The sequence below is a fragment of the Bos javanicus genome, chromosome 22 (assembly GCF_032452875.1).
Source record: "Bos javanicus breed banteng chromosome 22, ARS-OSU_banteng_1.0, whole genome shotgun sequence".
Lineage (NCBI taxonomy): Eukaryota > Metazoa > Chordata > Mammalia > Artiodactyla > Bovidae > Bos > Bos javanicus.
Window position 1 is genome coordinate 55,263,827 of NC_083889.1, and position 15,858 is coordinate 55,279,684.

At 49.0% G+C, this 15,858-nt stretch overlaps 2 protein-coding genes across 3 annotated transcripts in view; one reads left to right on the plus strand and one right to left on the minus strand.

The window, feature by feature from the left end:
* Positions 1-2,047: 2,047 nt before the first annotated feature.
* Positions 2,048-13,958, minus strand: LOC133234959 (collagen alpha-1(I) chain-like). Its single transcript, XM_061395655.1, has 2 exons — positions 13,181-13,958; positions 2,048-7,063 (listed from the first exon to the last, which is right to left on the minus strand). The coding sequence occupies exons 1-2, from the start codon at positions 13,956-13,958 to the stop codon at positions 6,951-6,953; spliced, it is 891 nt and encodes a 296-aa protein (XP_061251639.1). The 3' UTR covers positions 2,048-6,950.
* Positions 13,498-15,858, plus strand: part of HRH1 (histamine receptor H1) — a 110,685-nt gene continuing 108,324 nt past the window's right edge. Inside the window, exon 1 of one of the 2 annotated variants that reach the window (XM_061397112.1) lies at positions 13,498-13,586. The gene's annotated coding sequence lies outside the window, so the exon portion shown is untranslated. The remainder of the gene's footprint in view (positions 13,587-15,858) is intronic. The other variant, XM_061397113.1, reaches the window with a different exon arrangement.

A 15,858-nucleotide genomic window follows, 5' to 3' on the forward strand; every position in this document is an offset into this window, starting at 1 on the left:
AGGTACGTGGCTGACTCTGGCACCAGCTCTGAGATCTCTCACTCTGCACAGCCTTCCAACTGAAATTTCAGCAACATGAATTCGCTAACCAAGCCTCTTCCACACACCCAGTCTTGCTCATTCCTGTCGCTCCAGCTGTGCTCCCTTTTTTACTTCACACACCCCAGCAGCCTCCTGGGGACTCACTGTGGCCCCTCAGACCCTCCCTTGCCCAGTCTCTCCACTAAGCCACCTCCCATTTCAGACCCCTGCTCCCCACTCACCTCTTCCTGGAGCCTCTCCTAGAGGAAGCCCGCTGACCTCCATCTACCATATGCACTTGTAACAATACCCAGCTGTGCTGGCTTTTACCCTGGGCTTTGCCACTTAAAGCCTGTGTGGCTTTGTGAGAATCATGTCCCTTCCCTGGGCCTCAGTGTTCCCCATCTGTAAAATGTACATTGCCACGTGTCTTAGTCTGCTCGCCTAAACCCAGGTGGTTTAAACAACACAGACTTACCTTCTGTCAGTTCTGGAGGCTGAACTCTGAGGTCAAGGTGCTAGCCTGATTGGATTCTGGTGAGACCTCTCCCAATGGCTGATAGCTGTCTCCTCATAAAAATGAAAAGTCCAGGTTAGGCTTCAGGTGTGCTGGATCTAGGAGGCCCAACAGTATCATCAGGCACACAGCTCTCTTTCCTTTGGTGTGGTCACTGCCTCTCCTGGGCTGAGTGCTGTGTGCTTACCTCTTCATGGCACCAGGGTGGCACATTATTTTTGAAATGTTAGCCTCTGTGGGTTTTTTTTAAGGAAATTTCAATTTTTAAAAATGGAGGTATAATTTACATACGATAGAATGCACAAATATTAATTTTACCTGTCCTATACCTGTATTACCAACCCCAAGATCAGAGTCTTCCAGAAGTCAATTTCAGTGCCCATTGTGGTCAATGACAATTGACCCCCCTCTCCCCCAGAGATAACCACTTCTAAAACTATAGATTAGTTCTGAACTTCCTACAAGTAGAATATATAATTTTTACTCTTTCGTGTTTGGCTTCATTTATTCAGAAGGATAATGTTGACTTTTGTGTTTCATGGACAGCAGTAGTTCATCTGCTTTTATGGTTGTGTGCTATCTGTTAGTATGAACTTAACTAAAATGTGTTTTTGCAAGCTCCTGTTGATAGACATTTGGGTGTTTCAGTTCAGTTCAGTCGCTCAGTTGTGTCCAACTCTTTGCAGCCCCATGGACTGCAGCACACCAGGCTTCCCTGTCCTTCACCGACTCCTGGAGCTTGCTCAAACTCATGTCCACCGAGTTGGTGATGCCATCCAACCACCTTATCCTCTGTCATCCACTTCTCCCACTGCCTTCAGTCTTTCCCAGCATCAGGGTCTTTCCCAGTGAGTCAGGTCTTCGCATCAGGTGGCCAAAGTATTGGAGCTTCAGCTTCAGCATCAGTCCTTCCAGTGAGTATTCAGGACTCATTTTCTTTAGGATCGACTGGTTTGATCTCCTCGCAGTCCAAGGGACTCTCAAGAGTCTTCTCCAACACCACAGTTCAAAAGCATCAGTTCGTTGGGGCTCAGCTTTCTTTATGGTCCACTCTCACAACCAGGGTTGTGATTAATTCTTGGGTTGTTTAACTTAACAAAAATGTGTTTTTTCAAGCTCTTGTTTGCCGGGGACCAGCCCCAGCAACCAATCAACCCAGCTGATCCAGGGTATTCGAAGCGGGGACGGCGTCAGCGACCTATTTATTTAAATATTTTATCAAAGATATAAAGAGTAATAGGATGAGGATAGCTCAGTAGGAAAATTCAGTAGAGAAAAGAGGCTGAGTAGCTTGGTTTACGCGGGAGACCAATAAAACTTCAAGACAAGAAGTTTGCACCACTTACGTAGGCCGCAGGCATCCTTCCGTTCTCCTGAAGGAGAGGAGACACTGAGGCCCCCCGGGTCGGATCTTAGAAGCACAGGCATAATTAGTAAGCATGGCGGGTTCCACGCTCCAGATGGAGACTCAGCTTGAGTGAGAGAGGGAGCGACATGGGGAGACCAGTATTTTGAGAAACTGATTCCAATTCTTTATTTTCCATGGTCTACTTTTATACACTGAGATGTTATGCAAAAGTCACGTGGGGTCAGCAGTCCTGACTTTTATCAAAGTCAGGTGCGTCATACAAATGTATACAGAGGTCTTAGGGGTGTTACATCATTTTCTGGCCAGGGGGCCTGCTGACAATTTATGACCCTCTCCTTGTGACAACGGTCAGTCAACCAGGACACTTATTTCTCCAGGGGTGATTATTCTTAAAACAGACACCACCCAAATAAAGTTACGTTCCTATAGGGTGAGGGTATAGTGGGTTTTAGTTAAGGAAAGAATTTACTTAGCCTAAGGTCTAATGTGATTAATATCAAAGGTTAATACTTATTTCTTCTATATATTAATTAATGTGTGTAAGGGCAGGGGATGTGGAGTCTTAGCAACAAACATTGGCTCAACAAATGAAAAACCCTTCACCAATACAATTTCTAATCAGCCCATTATACTTATAGTTTTCTAACTTTTCTAAGGAACCTGTTTTTAGAAGGTTTAAAGCATCTCGTGCCTCTCACGGTTGGGAGGCTGTGAGCAATCACATGTGGCCGGACAAGCCTGTCAGGCAGGCTAGAGAACCTTCAGAGGAGTTTGTAGGTTAAAACACTCTTATCACGCCCAGGAGTTTTTATTAACTGGAGCTCTAAGTTAACTCCTTCTCCGAAAGAGGTGGTGGGGGACAGCCCCCCATAAAGTCAGAGGTGTAGGTGAGAGCACAAAGTAGTAAAGTAGGCAGGCTCTGGTTATGGGGGTAGATGCTCGAGGATTTCCAGGGGGACTCCTGAGGCTCGATCCTGCCTTTGCGTATGTCGAGCCTCCTTCCTCATGACCTTTGCCACGGGCGGAGTACCTCACTCTGGCCCCCAACACTTGTTGATAGACATTTGGGTTGTTTTCAGCTTGGGGCTTCCCTGATAGCTAAGTTGGTAAAGAATCCGCCTGCAAAGCAGGAGATCCCAGTTTGATTCCTGGGTCAGGAGGATCCACTGGAGAAGGGATAGGCTACCCACTCCAGTATTCTTGAGCTTCCCTTGTGGCTCAGCTGGTAAAGAATATGCCTGCAATCTGGGAGACCTGAGTTTGATCCCTGGGTTGGGAAGATCTTCTGGAGAAGGGTTTCCCTTCTGGACTGGCTACCCAGTCCAGTATTCTGGCCTGGAGAATTCCATGTACTCTATAGTCCATGGGGTTGCAAAGAGTTAGACATGACTGAGTGACTTTCACTTTCACTTTCCAACTTGGGATATAATGAATACAGCTGTTAGGATTTATGCACAGTTTTTTATAGCTATATGTTTTCATTTCTCTTAGAGATATACCTGGGAGTGGACTTTCTGGATCATAAGATAGATCTACATTTATTAAGGCTACAGAGCGGTGTTCCATAGTGCGTATACTATTTTACATTCCCACCACCTGCGGGAAGAGTTCCAGTGCCTCCAAACCCTGGTCAACACTTGATTGTGTCAGTCTTCTTAATTTCAGCCATTCTGGGGAGGCATGGGGGAATGGAGGGAACTCATTGTGTTGTTTTTCTTTCTTGCTAATTTCTGTTACCCAGAAGCCTTACATGCACCCCCATACCCCTGCCATTATAACAGAAAATAGTAGATATTGTTTCAAGCCTAATGTTCTTTTTCTGGCCCTGCAGAAAAAGAGAAACTGGAATCTTTGCCTGGTTTTTCAGTTTCAAAAGGGCAACAGGAAAAGTCTCGTGTGTATTATGACATGATTGATATGGGAAAGGGCAGGGAGTTCAAGAGCAAGATTGTGCCTTCCTGAATCCAGACCAAACTTTCTAGATAAGAGTGAGGAGAGACCTGAAGCATCAGCAAAGGTGGAGATGGATGGTGCATCCCTGGAGGAAAGAGACACTTGAACCTGCTGCTTCCACAGCCATAGCCTTGAACTTGGAGAGACCATGGAATCCTCGAGGAAATTAAATGTGGAAAGGACGTGTCTTCTCCTGGGCAGACTCTCGAGTGGAAAGAAGTGACTTTGTGTGGCTGAGCAGAAGAACCTCATATGTCTAACAGAGTTCCCTGTGCCCCAGGGGCCGTGGGAGCTTGAGCAATGGTTCCTATGCACTTTCAAGGGCCACAGAAGCAGCCGAGAGAGGGGATGAAACTTCAAGGGACAACTTAGCAGTGGCCTGTGTGTGTGGGTGACCCCTCCTCAGATAGGAATAAAGATGTCTCAACAGATATCAGCATGGATTAGTGATGACACACCTCAGACACTCCCCACAAGATCCACAGAACTGAAACACCACCCCCAGAGAAACAGGAAAATCTCAGTTTGCCTGAGATTAAGGTTTCCCACCTAATATGGGAGATCATAGCCGAGACTGAGCTTATTTAACCAAAATAGTGTTACCTTTCTTGCTCACCTGAGTTCGTGGACTGAACCTGGACCACTGTTGCATTTCTCATACTGTATTATGCTCGTCTTTTTATTTTTCTTTCCTTTCCTCGGGACTGTAAGCAACTGGAAGTCAGGGATAAGGTCTGATTCTTCCTGAAGTCAGCAACCTCCTGGCCCAGTACCTGGCTCAGAGCAGGGGCTTGGTGAAGACTTGTTAAATATTGATTGTAAATTCCCTGACAGCAGCGGGAGAAAGGGGGCTCCATAGCTGGGCACCCAGTCTGGGTAGTGCCCTGTGCTGTGTTATCTACACTGACTGACCTTAGAGATCAGACTATGATTATCCCAATTTTCAGGTACACACATTAACAGCCAGCCTTCCCTGAGCACTCTCCAGGCACCAGGCACATTATATTAACTCATGTAATACTCACTACAACCTGATGCAGCTGACACTATTTTTACCCCCATTTTACAGATGGGGAAACTGAGGCTTAGAGCAATGAAGTGATTGTGATGGGGTCTGAATCCAGGCTGCATGATTCCAACACCCGTCTGCCCATTCCCTGCGCTGTGCCCAGGCTCCCTTCTTGGTCCACTCTTCCTCCTTCATCCCTGCCCATCTCATTGGCAAACTCTCTTCACAACCTCCATACCTATTCTGACTTCTTTGCTGCTCAAAAGTGGAAATACTCACTCTTTCCTCACTCACTCCTTTGCTCCTGTAACATTTTATTTTTAGGATTTGTATAAATTGAGACTTTCTCTATTTGTATGTAAGAAAAAAAATCCTAAATAATAGTGGCATAAGAAATAAGATGATTATTTCTCTCCTGTGTGAAGTAAGTATAAACAGAGAAATACAGGGCTGATAGAGCAGCTCCATGGTGTTGGGGACTAAGGCTATTTTTATCTGTTCCATCATCCTAGTACGGGGTCCCTTCACAGGTCAAAAGAATTTCTAAAGCTCCAGACATTGCATCTAAATTCCGAGCAGTAGAAAAAAGGGAAGATTTGCTGTTTCCCTTAAAAAGACTTCCCAGAAACCCCCACAACATTTCTTCTTACATCTCATGGGCCAAAATTTTGTCACATGACCACAACTCACTAAAGGGAGGCTGTAAAATACAATCTTTTAGTTGGATGTTGAAAGAGTAGCTATTAAGAAGAAAACCACAATCTCTGCCATGTCATTACCTTAGCATTTATCACATCATATGTGGAGTGGTTTATCTGAGTAACTGTCTCCATAGCCAGCATTTCTTGAGGGCAGATTCTTGTCATCTTCATCCTCATCTCCCAAAGTGTAGCACACACTGGAGACACTTGGAACAGAGGATTAGGTAACTGGGTCTTACATGTCTTTGGATGCCCTGAGGCCCACTGCATGGTTCTCTGCCCACAACAAGTCTCCAATAATTGTTGAATTGAAATGAATTTAAATGTTCCTGGCCTTCACGTCCTCATTTTCAAAATGGGTATTAGTTTTAGTTTAGTTCAGTTGCTCAGTTGTGTCCGACTCTTTGCAACCCCATGAATCACAGCACGTCAGGCCTCCCTGTCCATCGCCATCTCCTGGAGTTCACTCAAACTCACGTCCATCGAGTCGGTAATGCCATCCAGCCATCTCATCCTCTGTTGTCCCCTTTTCCTCCTGCCCCCAATCCCTCCCAGCATCAGAGTCTTTTCCAGTGAGTCAACTCTTTGCATGAGGTGGTCAAAGTACTGGAGTTTCAGCTTTAACATCATTCCTTCTAAGGAACACCCAGGGCTGATCTCCTTTAGAATGGACTATAAATTACCTCAAAAGTCAATCCCAGTTTGGACACACTCAGTGTCCATTGTATAAAACTGGAAATATTTATGTTAAAAAATGAAAACCTCAGTAGTTAGGCAATGTGTATAGCTTTTGTTCTTTCTCTTTCTTCTTCATGAACACACACACACACACACACATATATATACATATATACTTTGCATATAAACAGAACCCACTTTACATACCATTCTATAACTACTTGTTTTACTTACTAACATATGAAGGGACTTCTGCTTCTGCCTGTGACAAACTAACTTGTAGAGAGAGATCAACCCTCTCAATAAACAACTAGAAGACCTAGATAAAATGGTTGAAAAGAAAATTAAAAAACTGTTAAAAGGCTTCAAAGAGCTATCCAGGAAGCCAGGAGTTGAGTGCTGGAAATCCCAGAGTATGAGAGCCTGAAGTCAATGTGCTTCCCCATGAATTTGCCAATTTCAAAGCAGCTGGATAAAGAGACTGAGCAGGAGGCACGTGCTGAGACACAGGCCAGGCAGAGTTTTCCACAGTCTCACGGGTCTGGAGAGACGAAAATAATTTATGAACGTTCATTAGCGCACACAGACTTATCCATAGTAGAATTTGCATGTTGGAAAGAACGCTGGAGGTGATGTAACCAAACACATCATCTTGTGGATGTAGCAACTGAGGCCCAGAGATGCTGAGTGAGTTGCCCGGCGTCACACAGCAAATGGGTGGAGCCTCCTGGTGCAGCCTTCTTGCGCTGTATTGCTCTGTGGCTGTTGCTGCTCTCTCAACACCCAGGTCCCCATTTGTCTCCACATATCATAGCCTGAGAGAGAGACAGAGAGAGAGAGAAAGATCAGTTTAACCTCATTCCTGATGGTGATTTTCAAGAAGTAAAAGTGCTTTTTTAAAAAGGAAACCAGCAAAAATCTCTGTAAAAACTACTGGGCATTTTTCCTAATTAACGAAGTAACACAAATTTATTAATGAAATGTTAGAAACATACACAGGTATGTGAAAACCAAGAACACCCACAGATTTTTCTCTCCTTCCCACCTATCTCTGATACAACCATTTTAAGATTTTAAATACATAAATAGGTGTATTTCTTCACAAAATGAGTTTATAACTTACTAGTTTTTAAGCTTCTATTTTTTAAATAAATCTATTTATTTTTAATTGAAGAATAATTGCTTTACAGAATTTTGTTGTTTTCTCATTTTGACATTCATATTATAATCGGTTTTCACATAATTCTATATGCTGTAGTACAATCTTATCTGTATAATAGTCTACTCTATCCATATGAGTGTGTGTGTGCTAAGTCTCTTCAGTCATGTCTGACTCTTTGCAACCCCATGGACTGTAGCCCACAAGCTCCTCTGTCCATGGGATTCTCCAGGCATGAACACTGGAGTGGGTTGCCATTCCCCTCTCCAGGGGATCTTCCTGATCCAAGAATCGAACCCATGTCTCTTATGTCTCCTGCTTTGGCAGGTGGGTTTTGTTTTGTTTTGTTTTGTTTTTTTTAACCCCTAGTGCCACCTGGGAACCATAATTAAATTAACCAATCCCCTTGGTTAGACATTTGGATTATCTTCAGTCTTTTACTACTACGTCCAGTCCTGCAATGAATATCTTTGTGCATATCTTGGTGATATCCATGGTTATTTTCTCAGGAAAACTTCGTAGGGTATGGAATAATAGTCTGAACATCTTTAAAGGTGTCATCCTCTGGATCCAGAGTACCCTCCAGCAAGGCCGTAGCAATGTTCACTCCCCACAGCAGTGCGTATAGCAAACCGGTGTGCTTCACTTGACGGGGGATGGAGGGAGCGGTCTAGCCACTGCAGCCAGATGTGTGCGAGTCTTGCCCAGCTTCCTTTAAATAGATCACCTCACAGCGTGCCAGCCTAACTATATTTAGAGTGGAGAAGTCAGACGACCTGCCCAAGGTTGGAAACCCTAGAGCCGAGTCAAGGGCCAAATTGAAAGGGTCAATATTGACAGCTCTAAGTCACATGCTTGCTACTTGGTCCACTTGGGTCCTGAAGGAGGCACCTCCCCTCTCATAAACGGAGCCAGAAACTAAACAAGGGAAGGGCTGTGTTACCTACTTGGGGCAGCCGTAGGAAACGTGAGCACTTGGATCTCTCAGCCTCCAGAGTGCAGAGTCCCCAGAGATGGCCGAGTTCATAACGTGATGGGCAGGCGGCTGGACCGGCACTCTGCCGGACCCACCAGCCCACAGCTTGGCGCACAGTCTGGGACCCCCACGTGAGTGGCATCGCTTCCTCTGGGTCTTCAGTGTGCCGGATCTTTCCTACCCACCCTGTGCGCGTGCCAGAGAACTCCGCTGGCGCAGACAGGGTCTCAAAGTTCTCAGCTCAGACTTTCACTGAGATTTGTTTCAGGTCAAAAGACACAGATTCGATGACTGCTTGGCTGGTTGTTGAGTTACCCTGGGCAAAGTCCCTTCTCGTCTCTGGAGCTTCTTAGTCTCCGCATGTGAACAAGGAAGCTGGTGGCCTGGGTTTGGTGGCATGTGAATCCTGTTTCCTAGAGGAGAGGGAAGAGGGGAGGGACTCAGTCCCTGAGTACCCACCAGAGCCATACACTTTGCAGACACAGGTGTATTTAACATACAAGGGCTCTGTGAGGAAGCAGACATCTGTGCCTGCACAGCACTGATGCCCCCTTATTCTGCTACTAACACCCTGATTTTCTTTTTTTTAAATATTAATTTATTTTTGGCTGTGATTGGTCTTTGTTGCTGTGTGCAGGCTTTCTCTAGCTGCAGTGAGCAGGGGCTGCTCTTTGTTGTGGGGCAAGGGCTTTTCACTGTGTTGGTTTCTCTTTTGCACAGCACAAGCTCTAGGTACGTGGGCTTGAGTAGTTGTGGTGCACGGGCTTGGCTAACCCACGGCATCAAACCTGTGTCCCCTGCATCGGCAGATAGATTCTTAACCACTGGGCCACCAGGGAAGCCCCACCCTGATTTTCTTTTATAGAGCCATCTCTCACCCACTTCTAGTCCTGGTGACTTGGGGAGGACTGACCTCCCTCTCCCACTCTGGTTATAAAGGCATGTGACTCAGGTTTGGCCAATCAGAGCAACTATGTTGGGTTCAGGGCTGGGCATGTGACTCAAGCGAGGCCAATGGGAGTCAGATCTAGGATGTTTGCTGGAGGTTTGGAGAAGGAAATGATCTCTTGGCTTGAGGCTGCTTAACGGGCCATTTCTGCCTCCCTGTGGAGAGACCTGGGCTTCCCAGGTGGCTCATGGTAAAGAATCCACCTGCCAAGCCAGAGATGTGGGTTTGATCCCTGGGTCAGGAAGATTCGCTGGAGAAGGAAACGGCAACCCACTCCAGTATTCTTGCCTGGAGAATTCCATGGACAGAAGAGCCTGGCGGGCTACAGTGCAGGGGTGGGGAAGAGTTGGACACAGCCGAGCAACTAAACAGCAGCAGCAGCAGCATAAAGAGATCTAGCCTGCTAATAAACCTGAAGCAAAAATAAAAAACAGTCAAGGGACTTCCCTGGTGGTCCGTTGGCTGGGACTCCACCCTGGGGCTCTATCCCTGGTTGGGGAACTTGATCCCATGTACTGCAACTAAGAGTTCACCTATTGCAACTAAAAAAATCCCACATGCCTCAAGTAAGACCTGGAGCAACCCAATAAATAAATATTTTAAAAAAGAAGAAGAAAACAGTCAAGAGATAGAGACAGATTCATGACAACTTCCCTTGAGTCTCTGGCATGGACTGTGTCTGAATCCAGAATGACTTCCTGCATTTTTCAGCTTAAAGCCCTTTTGGGCTAAAGCTGGTTACAATTGGGTTTAATGTATCCTGCTACCAAAAGATCACCACTAAAATCCTAGACATAGCATAGGCGTCATTCTTCTCATTTTACAGGTGAGGAAACAGGCTCAGAGAAGCAAAGTAAGCAAACAAGTGGCAGAACAGATATTTTTAATCAACTTCTTTTTAAAAATTATAATTAACTCGTGGGCTTCCCTCCATCCCTGGGTCAGAAAGATCCCCTGGAGAAGGGAATGGCAACCCACTCCAGTATTCTTGCCTGGAGAATTCCATGGACAGAGGAGCCTGGCGGGCTGCAGTCCATGGGGTCGCAAAGAGTTGGACACTAACTCTTTAGTTAGTGAGCGACTCACACACACATAGTTAACTTACAATGTTCTATTAATTTGAAGTATACAGCAAAGATTCAGTTACACATATTTTCTTTTTCAGATTCTTTTCCAGTATGTTATTACAAGATAGTGGACATAGCTCCCTGTGCTGTACTGTAGGTCTGCATTTTTACCTATTTTACATGTAGTAGTATATATATCGGAGAAGGCAATGGCACCCCACTCCGGTCCTCTTGCCTGGAAAATCCCATGGACGGAGGAGCCTGGTGGGCTGCAGTCCATGGGGTCTCGAAGAGTCAGACACGACTGAACGACTTCACTTTCACTTTTCACTTTCATGCCTTGGAGAAGGAAATGGCAACCCACTCCAGTGTTCTTGCCTGGAGGATCCCAGGGACGGGGGAGCCTGATGGGCCCCCGTCTATGGGGTCGCACAGAGTCGGACATGACTGATGTGACTTAGCAGCAGCAGTATATATATGTTAAATCCCAAACTTGTAATTTATCTCTATTTCTTTTTAATCCATACCTCTAGTCTCTACTCAGGGCCTCAAGTGATTCCTCCTTTTTAGTTTTCTTTCACAAACCACAGAAGTAAAAGAGGCTTGTGGATCCAGGCTGATCCAGGTTCCAGACCTGCTTCAGCTGCTTTCTACCCGTCTGATCTTGAGGTGACTCACTGGCTGTGTTTACTAAACACATCTCCTCATCGCTTTGTTCCTCAGTCTTCTCATCTGCAAAATGGCAGGTTAATAGTATCTACCTCATAGGATTATTGTGAATAGATAAAATAGATTATGTAACACTTTTGGACTAGCCTGGCAAACACTAAGTGTGACCCAAGGTCCAGCTATTATTTTTCTTCTGCTGCCTATATATTCTTAGGAAGTTGGCTATTCCCTCTCCGCCCCACACACCCAGGATATGGCCTGAGTTATCTCCTGATACATCAGTTTCAAATGCCATAAGAAAACAAAACACACCCTGATCATGAGGGACCTCAATTACTGTCTGATGTGCTGTTTTTCACATATTGATGTTTCTCAAAATGCTGATCACTGTGGGCTTTAGTAGGTCTAAAACCAGCCCGGGAAGTGAAACTTTGCGGAGGAATTCCAAATAATTAAGCCTTTGCTGAATTGCAGAAAGGCGAGAGGGGATGGATATGGACCCAGCCATTTCCGAGGGTCTCCCCCCCCACCGCCCCCGCCACTTCATTCCTATCAGCCCTACAGCTGTGGAGAGCAGAAATGCATTTCCTATAGAGTTTATAACAGTTGCTACCACAAGTGCTCACTCAGTTCCAAAGGGTGCAAGAGTCTGGTACAGTGTAAAATATGGAGGCCCTGGAGGACCACCAGGGAATGGAGGGGGCTTACTGTGGACTCAGGGTGGGTCCTGGTCGTGGGGCTATGCTAAGGCACAGGGGGCCAGTCAGAGGAACACATGGGAAATCCATTGCCTCTCGGTTTCATAAAAGTCAGAATAACGTGGTCTGCCAGTTATCCAGAATCCAGTCTTCCCTTTCCCCTCAAATCCCCTCCATGTAGACAGGCTCAGAAATCCACGAGCTACCATTTACGGAGCACTTGCTAACTCCTTTACATAATGATCTCCTGGAACTTTCGGCAGCCCCATTGAGAGGAAAATTACAGTACAATAATTATGACTTTGGACCTTGGAGCCAGGCTGCATAGGTTAGGCTTCCAGTTCTCCTGTGTGACCTTGAGTAATTCACTTAGCTTCTCTGTACCCTAGTTCTCGTCTCTGCAAAAGAGCGATAATAATAGTTTCCACTTACTCAGGGCTGTTGTGTGGACTGAATGAGTAAGTACTTGCAGCATTTAGAAAGGTGCATGGCACAATGACAGCTGTTTTTATTAACCCTCATTTTACAGATGTGGACCCTGAGGTGGGAAAGCCAGATCACCCACATACCATACACAGCTCATGAAGCTGGGCCTCGAAATCACTGCACCGTTTCACTACCTCTGAGTGGAATTTCCCTGCACTCAGTGGAGGCTAAGATATCACCATGAAATAGCCCCAAACCCACACCCAGCCAACCCCTTCTATTTTATTTTTTATTTTTTTGGCCCTGCAGCGGGGTATGCGCGGATCTTAGTTCCCAGGACCTGGGATTAAAACCCATCCATGCTCTCTTGCAGTGAAAGCGTTGGTCCTAACCACTGGACCACCAAGGAAGTCCCTCCCTCCTTCCAAACACCCATCTCCCGTACTAAGTTTGGGTGTCTCTTTTGGAGTGTTGAGATAAGATACCAGCTGAGTGGCTCCAGTGGAGTTTTCCTGGCACTGAGGAAGGGGAGAGAATTCTGCTTCTTCGGTCCCTTGGATGAAGGCAGCCGGTAAGAATTCTCAGGCTCCCGGCATCGGGGGCAGAGGAGGCCTGCAGAGGAACCACCCCCCCCCCCGCCCCCCATCCTTAGGATGCTAACCGGAACTCACTGAATTTTGAAACTTGAGCTCATCTGAGCAGCTGGAGAGAAACAGCTGGCGGGAGAGGAGAGGTGGAGTTCCAGACCTGGGGCGGGGTGGTGGGGCGGGGGTTGTCTCTCTAGATCGCGGTGGAGCCTCAGGGGGTGGGGTGCCTATCTGCCAGCCCTCGTCTCCGCGGCGCCCCTTCGTCTGTCCCTCGATCGGCCTCTCCGGCAGGGCCGTGGGGGACTGAAGTGTCACTGGGAGTCAGTCGGGCTGTGGCTCACTTGGCCAAGCAGCATCGCAGCTCCGACTCTCCCGCTCTGGGCCTCCTCGGGCTGACTTACCTCTGTGCGCGCCCTCAGGTGTGCGCGGGCGGAGGGAGTTCTCGCCAAGCTTCTGAGGCTCCTTTCCCCACCCGAGGAGCCGCGCCCCCGAGCCGGGCCCGAAGCAGGGCGCTCCGGGGGCGCCGCTCGGGCCCCGGGGCGGGTGTGGAGGGAGAGAGGTCGCGCCCCTCACGCCGCCTCCAGGCGCGGGGGCGGCCGAGGCGCGCGGAGCCGGAGGCGGGGAGCGGCAGGCCCGGGGCCCGGGTCTCCGCCTCCCGGCCTCCCTCCGGGCTGCCCCCTCGGCGCGGCTCCTCCCCCGGCGCCCCGCCTCCGGGTCGGCTCCCTCGGCGCCGCGCCGCCACCGAGCCCCGAGCAGCCTGGCCGTCGCGGCCGCCGCGCCACCAAACTTTCCCCGGAGCCGGTGCCGGTGAGTCGGAGCGGAGAGCGGGCAGGGCGCAGGCAAGGGGCCGGAGCGCGGCGGCGGCGGCGGGGCGAGACGCTGCGCGGCCGGCCGGGCTTGGGTCCGGGCATCCTGGCCGAGCCACGGAGCTCCCCTAGCCTCCGGCGTGGGGTGCGCGCGCTTGGGGGCCCTGGGGACTGTGGGCGGCGCGGGTAGGGGTCCGCGGCACCCTGAGAACCAGCTCTGGTTCCCCCCACCCCGACGCGCAGACACCTGTGGCTCTGCCGGGGTTCGCCAGGGTGCGCGCCCGGGGCGGCTGCCTCGAGCTCTTACCGGAGAGACGGGAGAGGGTCCAGTTTTCCCAGCCCTGCCCCAGGCTCTGACCTCGAGGCTCCCCATAGTTCCAGCCCATCTCTTGAGTGCGTTGAGTGTGCCAGGCACTGGGTTATCCCTCATCTCTTTGGGTTCTCCCTGTAACTCGATGATCCGGTATTATTATACCCATTTTACAGAGGGGGAAAGAGACTCAGAAGGGGCAATTTGCGCCTAGGAGCACCAACCAGTCAAGGAGAGAGCCAGGAGGTTGAGCCCCAGTCGGCCGGACCCAAACCACTCCACCACATGATGCGGTTGAGCCCCAGGTTCAGCATCACCAGGGGTGGGGTGTCGGGGGGCCGGGGAAACATGGAGAGCACCTTAGCCTTCCCTACAGCCTGGCTGCAAACCCAGGAGGCGCCGGCCACCTCCTCCTCACTGTGGCTCAGGGAGGATCCTTTGGAAAGGTGGGAGACCCTTACATGTCAGGAAATGGATTCCGGTGGCAGAAGCCCTGTGGGGGCTGCCGTTTCAGGTGAAAGGAGCCCAATTATGGAAGTTACTCTTGGTTTTTCTGGAAGGAGCCAAGGGAGTCAGGAGCTGGGGCTGGAGCACAGCGGATCTTCACAGAAACCTCTTTCCCTCTCTGGGTCACTCTCCCCCTGCCCCCCACCTCCACTGCCCAAGGAGTAAGTAAGTGTAGTCCCTCAGTCCTCTCCGACTCTTCGTGACCCCATGGACTGTAGCCCGCCAGGCTCGTAGCCCGCCAGGCTCGTAGCCCGCCAGGCTCCTCTGTCAATGGGAATTCTCCAGGCAAGAATATTGGAGTGAGTAGCCATGCCCTTCTCCAGGGGATCTTCCCGACTCAGGGATTGAACCTGAGTCTCCTGCATTACAGGCTGATTCTTTACCATCTGAGCCACCCCTCCGCTGCCCAGGGAGACCCCACCCCATCCCTTAATCTCTGAGGTATGGGCTCTGCCTGGGAGATGTTCCATGCAGGGCTCCTGTCCTCCAGCAGGGGGCTCCCACCTCAGGCCTGGAGCCCCACAGTGGTGCTAGGAGTAAGTACTCTGAACAAACTCCTCCAGCCGCAAGGTGCTTGCGGGGCTGATTCCATGGTGGGAGCTAGTGCCCTGTGACTGGCGCCAAGATGGAACGTGTTTCCAGAGCATGAAGGAGAGGCGAGCTGGGGGTCTGATAGGCAGGTCTTGACTGCCTTAATCTTGGCTTTAATTTTAGAGGCAGGCAGGAACCGGCGGAGAATGGGAGAGAGAATGGACAGGTCAGAGTGTCTTTATGCATTATCCCGTTCAGTTTTCACAACAGCTTTGCAAAGCAGGCACTATTGTTATTATTACCTTCATTGAACAGATAGTCGGTTGAGGCTCAGAGAGGTTAAATAGCTTGCCTGTGGTTGCCCAGCTGGTCTGTGGCAGATTTGGGATTTGCCTGACTCCTTCTAGATTGTCAGTGACATCTAGGCTGTAGATGGGACCTTAGGTCCCTCCTGAGTGTGGCTGGTAGCAGCGGAGATGAAAATAGAGAGATGCCAAGCAACAGGGTCCCAATACCCCTGTGTTGATCGCTTGGTCATGTCTGACTCCCTGTGACCCCACAGACTGTAGTCCACCAGGCTCCTCTGTCCATGGAATTCTCTAGGCAAGAATGCTGGAGTGGATTGTCATTCTCTTCTCCAGGGAATCTTCCTGACCCCAGGGATTGAACCGTGGTCTCCTGCATTGCAGGCAGATCCTTTACCGTCTGAGCCCCCAGGGAAGCACAAAGGAAGGAAATTTGAACACATGCCGTAACACAAACCAACCTTGAGGCCTGAGTGCTCAGTTGCATCTGACTCTTTGTGACCCCATGGACTGTAGCCCGCCAGGCCGTTCTGTCCATGGAATTCTCCAGGCAGGAATACTGGAGCAGGTTCCCAGTGCCTACTCCAGGGGATCTTCCCGACTCAGGGATTGAACCAGCG